This window comes from Bactrocera dorsalis, chromosome 5 (assembly GCF_023373825.1).
Source record: "Bactrocera dorsalis isolate Fly_Bdor chromosome 5, ASM2337382v1, whole genome shotgun sequence".
NCBI lineage: Eukaryota > Metazoa > Arthropoda > Insecta > Diptera > Tephritidae > Bactrocera > Bactrocera dorsalis.
The window spans coordinates 52999756-53007014 of record NC_064307.1 but is presented as its reverse complement, the minus strand read 5'-3'; the positions used below and the strand labels follow the sequence as shown (position 1 = coordinate 53007014).

Here is a 7259-nt window from a genome sequence, read left to right as displayed (position 1 = left end):
TGTTGTCAAACATTGACCTCAAAAAAGAACTTGTCATTCCTTACCACTGGTGGGGGGGGAAATGAAACGTCTTATCTCGAGGGAGAATATATTCATTCTGGTTTTTATTTCGTATTTTTCTTGCTTATATACAAATTTTGACACCATCTTAAATAACTAAATATATGTGTATGTTTGTACGTATTGCAGCATATTGTTTATTGCTGCTTGACATGGGGTTATTTTGAAATTTACAATTTAATACATGTGTGTGTGTGTGTGTTATCTCTTCTGTAAATTTATGAGTTGTGTCTCATGCATTTTTATTATTATTAGTAGCGGGATTCTGTAACCAGTCTCTAGTCTCTATTTGAGACATTTTGAGGCAAAGTCTCAATTTGAGACTAGTTACTATTCACAATACAGTCTCAGTCTCTAGTCTCAAAACATAGTCTCAAATTTTGTCAGCTGGTAATAAGCAGGTCACAAACGTATTAAGAAAATAGAAAACAAGCAATGGACGAAGAAGTTGCAGCTTTTTTGTTAATTTTACAAACTTATGAAAATGAAGAAAGGTAAGTATTGTTTAATAGCAATGAATATAAAAATATTATTAATTTCTTTCAATTGGAAATGCAAACAGGAGGAATTTGGCGCACTTAAGGAATACTGAGGATCTATTTTTTTGGAGGAAGGAATATTTAGAAAATATTTTCGTTTTCCGAAATCGTTGCAGGATTTGAAACCTTATGATAATCGTTTCCGAAAGTTTGCTATTCCTTTTGAGATTCGGGTGAGTGTTCATGCTTTTAAATTACAATTTTTTACTAAACATTGGTGTACTATTTCTAGTTCGTTTCAGTGCTATATTTTTTTTCAAATGGTTCATACCAATACTGCATTGGAAATAGCCATTTATCTGCAATGAGCCAACCTAGCATATCCCGAAGTATAAGGCATATATGCAAACTTGTGTTGGAACACAAAAATGTGGAAATAAGCTTCCCAAATGCAACAGAGCACTACAACACAATTAAAATGGGGTAAAGTATATACTATATAGGAGTTAAATTAAAACAAGTATATTAAATCTTACAAATATTTCTAGTTTCCATAATAAGTTTGGAATAAAAGGAGTGATTGGTGCTATTGACTGCACCCATGTTGCAATAATTGGACCGTCTTCGTCGTCTAACGTTATTCCACATGAATACATGAACCGAAAGGGTTACTACAGTATTAACGTAGAAGCGGTAGGTTAAAGTATTAATTTAATGTAATTAACATATATATATATATATGAATTTTAGATTTGTGACGACAAACTTATTTTTCGCCATTTAAATGCTCGTTTTCCTGGCTCATGCCATGACTCCGGAATTTGGAGAACATCGCCGGCCAGAATAAAATTATTAAGGCAACATGTTTCTGGTTCATTTAAGTGGCTTCTAGATGACTCAGGTTATCGACTAGAGCCAGGGCTTTTGACTCCTACATCAAACCCATCTGCACCAAATGAATTTCTTTATAACAGAATCCATATAAAGGCCAGGAACATAATTGAAAGAACCTTTGGTGTTTTAAATTCTCGTTTCCGTTGCCTATCTAAAGAGCGAGTACTGAGGTATACACCCTCAAACGCCGCGTTCTTAGTTTATACTTGCTCAATTTTCCACAACATTTTGCAAAAACATGGTATTTGTGACTTCGATGAAATAGATATTGAAAACTTTGAAGACTCTTCCTTCAATGATAATTCTCCAGCTCAAACAAATCAGTATTACAATGCAGGAATAAATACACGACGTAACTGCTTAAATTCTCTCACACAATCTTTGTAAATAAATATCTTTACAAATAAATCTTTCATTTATATTTTCACAAAAAATTAATAGATTCATTTATTCAGTCTTTTATATGTATGTACATAATAATCATTAATAGGAACATAAAAAAAATTTAACTTATTCAGTCTTCTTTTATATGTATGTATGTACATTATATACATTAATAGGAACTTAAAAATATTTTCTTAACTTAAACATATTCTTTGGTGTGTATTTACATTATATACATTAAGAGGAACTTAAAAATATTTTCTTAACTTAAACATATTCTTTGGTGTGTATTTACATTATATACATTAAGAGGAACTTAAAAATATTATCTTAATTTAAACACAATTTTTTTTAATTTTTTTTTAGAACAGCTTCTGATAGCTGTACAATAGCACTTGCCATATTATTTAAAGATTCAGCAACTTTTTCGAAGCATTGTTGCGATGTTTCTCTAAATTTTGCTTCTTCCTCACTCCTCCTCTGCATTGCAGCCATCATATCCGCAAACATTTCTTGCGAAGTCTGCCTTCGTGAACGTGATGTAGATGGCATTTCACATACTAAAGGACTCTGCGGATCCATATTTATTATAATGTCGTTCTAAACGAAAAAAAGAAAATATCATTCCATTTTATATAAATGTATTTATAAACATATTATACGCAAATATTTTATTTAATCATACCTCCACTCCAATTGTTGGGACATCTGGCAGGCCATCAACAACGGTCCTCCCTAACGCTTCTATCGCCCGTTCTTCCAACTCGGAGGACTGAATATCTTTCATTGGTCCTCCACCAGTTAATATTCTGCTTACCTTCGCTTTTCTTGCCCTCGATCGGATTTGGTTTTTCCAGTGGTTCAAACACTGTAAAATAAAAAAGATATTTATTACAATTGAAATATAGATGTATAAGTATATAAGTGTATATTTAAAGATTTACCTCCTTCCATTTGGTGGGCGAACGGGATGGACCCTTTAGAGCGTTTAGCTGTTGGGCAAGCTCGATCCACAGCTCTTCCAACCTTTTGGGCCGCGTAGGATCATTCTTGTGGAGCTTCATTTGAGGGTGAAGCTCCAGAAAGGCTAAGTAGCATTCTATTTGTTCCTTTGTTGTACGCAAGGATTCTGGAAATGCAACAGTTAATTATATAAAAGTAAAAGAATATAACAGCAAATCTTTAATTTAACGTTTACTTACCTCTGCTTTCCATTTTGAATGTATGTACATATGTATTGACAATTCACTTATAGAGATCATCACAGATAATAATCGATTGTTGGTGTCTATGTTTTATACAAAACTCAATCAGGTAAAAGTAGAAAAAAATCAATTTCACATAAATTTTAGCTCTATAATATTTCAAGTACAACATTTTATTTTTATTTTAATTGGTAGTTAACCTTTTTCACTGCATTAAAGATAATTTAATATTTGTTATCGACAGTCTTTTTTCATTCAGGTTTTACATACATCTCTAAATAATGAAATGTGACAGATGTTCAGACCTGTTCGTTTTCAGTTGAGAGACTCGCAAATTTTTAGTGACTGTCACTTACAGAATAGCAAAATCGTCTCAAGTCTCAAAAATTGTCTCTAACTTAAAATCTCAAATTTAAAGACTTGAGACTGTCTCAAGTTACAGAATCGCACGGTAGATGTGCATTGCATGTAAATGCATTATGTACATATATCTGTATGTACATATGTAAGCATATTAATATATAAGTAGATATTTATATTTAGTAGATTTTCGGCTTTGCTGATAAGTAAGCATGTTCAATGATATTTGAACATTAGTGTTTCATAATGAATAAAAGTGAACATAGTTCGAATATATGTATGTACAGATACGCATTTCTGCTCCGTAGCAGGTTTTTAAAAATTGAAACTGAATTATAGTGGTCTCTAGAGGAGTGTATTTTCAAAAGAGGATATTTACATTTTAATTTTTTTAAACTATTAAATTATGCAGTCTTGTCCTTAGTGCTGAAATATACAACTTCTTTACTTAGATGTTAATCTAAGAAGATATTTCGCAAGTACAATATTTTGATGACCTGGTGGAAGAAATGGATTTCGAAGTGGAATGCTCACAACCGTTGAGTCCCCATAGAGGTTGTATTGAACATAAATATTTTGGAATTTCTAATAATATTTTTTTTACAGATAAAGTATTTAAAAAAATATCTTATAATCTCGTTTGCGCTCCTCCAGTAGAACCATCAAAAATTGTGGTACCGTCACCGTCTGGTGGCCATGCAGGTATGTACAATGTATTAATACTGTAAAAGCTCTTTATTCGCGGGGTATATGTTCTATAAATATGCGGCGAATACAGAAACCGTGAATACGGGATGGAAATGTATATGAGATTAAAGGGGATATGTTCCTAGTTGACAAAAAAAAAACAAAGAGGTATATAAAAAAATGATCTGATTGATGTTTTTTAACATTTTAATTAATTATCTTAAGGCTTAGGCAATGATTTGAAGAATGTCTTGAGTGGCCTGTCCAAAACCCAGATTTAAACCCTATAGACAATCTATGGGGGATTATTAAAAGGCAGTTGCGGCGAGAAACCCGTCAAATAAGGCTACATTGTGGCAAATTTTAAAGGAAGAATGTGGCAAAATTACTCCGGACTAATGTAACACACTGGTCCGTACAATGAACCAACGCTGCAGGGAAGTAATTTTGCAAAAGGGATTCCCAACAAAATATAAATCAATATAAGGCAAGTTTTTTTGAACAAAACATCGAACTCTTTTATCTGACAGCTTATTTTTACAGGTGGCTGAAGAAGAAGACAGACTTTTGCTTTTACATTAAAATTAAAAACTTTAAGTACAATAAAGTTTAAGTAATTTCTTTTAATTTTGTGAAACTTATCAATAAAATTAAACTTTTATGAATTTGTACACCATAACGTTTATGTGGCTTAATTGTGTGAGCACAAGTGTACTTTATTTATTGAGGTATAAGGTTACTTTCATTCAACCGATCGCGGCGATATCATTTAACAACATTATTTTAGGCTAACTTGTTAAGATCTATTTTACTTTTTTATTAGTCCATTTGACAAGAATATTGGGTTGGATACCTATTGGAATAATTTTATTATATGTATATACTTATTAGATCCGTGAATAAAAAAATTTTTAGTCGCCAATATAAAAATTGGGTCTCATTTTTTTAATCCGCGAATAGTGAAAACGCGAATACGGAGCTTTTTCTGTATATAAATATATTAGTATTTGTTTTAAAAAAATACATTCATGTTTTTCAGATATATACTCCAGAAGCTGGATGCCATTGAGACCCGTCTCACTGCCATTGAAAAGTCCCTAAAAGACAAAGTAAGTAACGCAGTATTATATTATTATTATTAAATAAAGCGAAATAATAAAAAAAAAAATGAATTTTATTTAAAAGAATTGAATTTCCTAGAAGTAACAAATGGGTAAGGATATGCTTGTTACTGCTTGTTCCTGCTAACATGCTTATATGTTAAAGGTAACAAAACTTTAAAATTATTTATAAACTAAGTTTAAAATAAAATACTGGAAATTAAAATATCCTTATACAACAAATTTACAAGAAATAAGTAAGAAATGGCAACCGAACATTATAAACTCTTGCAACTTGCAAGAATTAAAGCTAAGGAAATATCTTATGATGTAAAATCTCAACCGGAGGATAGGAGTCTAATTTATTTTATATATATATAGTGACGCATTCTGCCATACACTCACGGTTTACAAAATTTGTTTACAGTATTTTGGTCTTTATGCTCTAAGTGCTCTGAGTGCGGCTGTGGCAAAACTGTTTTGTTTGCAGTTTTGGTTTATATTGCAACAGAAAGAATTTACATTCATTCCTGCCAATGATAAAATGGAAATTTAGTCTTAAGTCACCATCTAATAAATAAAGACACTCAAATTTTAATAATTTTTGAGTTTTTTTTTTTATTTTTATGGCATAGGGCTATAATAACATAAGTGGCACATTCATAAACAAAAAAAACACAGAAGAACAGAATATCGAACAATAGTGTGACACCGTATAACGCAAAAATCTGTTACGGCATAGATAAAACATAAATAAAAATCAGGAAGACGCTACAGAAATCGGGAGAAGACGTAAATCCGAAAGGTTACCTCAATAAAACCGCGAAAGTGCAGCAGTGCAACCAAATTAAAACATAAAATAAATAAAATGAAGAAATCAACAATTAAAAAAATGGGTAGCCTAAGAACATCCGTTTGAAGGCGAGCTAAAGTGAGATGGCGAAATATTCCCTACTTAGGGTTGTACGCTGGGTTTGGGACCCGCCACGTAAAAAAACACCACCCATGAAAGGAAACAGCAAGCCTCGGATGAGTGACCCCCCTTTTGATGACGACCATGGCAATCGAATTAAGAACTATGATTTGAGGGCGTGCACCTGGAATGTCTGGTCCCATAATTGGGAAAGTGCCGCTGCCCAGCTGGTTGATGACCTTGTGAAAATAAAGGTTGACATCACCGCCGTCCAAGAAATACAACGGACGGGACAAGGACTGAGGCGAGCATGTCCTTGTGCCATTTGCTACAGTGGCCATATAAAGGAGCACAAATTCGGTGCGGGATGTGGTGGAAGAGAGACTCCATCGCCGAGTACTGTCATTCACCTCGATGGATGAACGTCTAGTCACAATCAGCATCAAAGCGAAGTTCTTCAACATATCGCGCCCATGCCCCGACGGAAGAGTATGACGAAGTGACCAAAGAGGCCTTTTATGAGTGCTTGGAGCGCACTTATGAGAGATGCCCCCGCCACGATATCAAAATCGTGCTAGGCGACTTTAACATCCCCAAATGGGTTGAGGCTGATCGACTTCGCCGGGGCCCGAAATATGGTTATCTGTAGTACTAGATTCCAGCATAAGAAGATTCATCAAGCTACCTGGCAGTCTTCGGATCGAAAAACCACCAACCAGATCGATCATGTTGTGACAGACGGAAGACACGTCTCCAGTGTTTTACAAGGAAGGTTCGACGTCGAGAAACTGCAAACAAAACAGAGAGCCGAACGATTTTCTACTCGGCTTGCACTCCTGCTCTCTGAGAGCACCCATCAACAACTCGGTGTAAGGGAACTGTGGGACGGCATTTCAAACTCCTTACGTACAGCTGCAAGCGAAACCATTGGTTTTCGGAAAGTGCAAAAGAACAGCTGGTACGACGAGGAGTGCCGTGTCGCAGCGGAGAGAAAACAGGCGGCCTACCTCGCAACGTTACGATCGACCACAACACGTACGGGATGGGATAGATACCGAGAGTTGAAGAGGGAAGCGAGACGCATTTGTAGACAGAAAAAGAAAGAGGCTGAAATGCGTGAGTACGAAGAGCTTGATAAGCTGGCCGACAGGGGTAATGCTCGAAAATTCTACGAAAA

General features: G+C 34.4%; 2 protein-coding genes across 2 annotated transcripts; one reads left to right on the top strand and one right to left on the bottom strand.

The window, feature by feature from the left end:
• The first annotated feature begins 712 nt into the window (after window positions 1-712).
• Window positions 713-1855, top strand: LOC125778808 (putative nuclease HARBI1). The gene is made up of 3 exons (XM_049458119.1): window positions 713-1022; window positions 1088-1232; window positions 1290-1855. The coding sequence occupies exons 1-3, from the start codon at window positions 904-906 to the stop codon at window positions 1818-1820; spliced, it is 795 nt and encodes a 264-aa protein (XP_049314076.1). The 5' UTR covers window positions 713-903; the 3' UTR covers window positions 1821-1855.
• Window positions 1856-1864: 9 nt separating this feature from the next.
• LOC125778811 (uncharacterized) lies at window positions 1865-6351 on the bottom strand. Its single transcript, XM_049458123.1, has 4 exons — window positions 3020-6351; window positions 2762-2946; window positions 2503-2685; window positions 1865-2417 (listed from the first exon to the last, which is right to left on the bottom strand). The coding sequence occupies exons 1-4, from the start codon at window positions 3030-3032 to the stop codon at window positions 2169-2171; spliced, it is 630 nt and encodes a 209-aa protein (XP_049314080.1). The 5' UTR covers window positions 3033-6351; the 3' UTR covers window positions 1865-2168.
• Window positions 6352-7259: the final 908 nt, after the last annotated feature.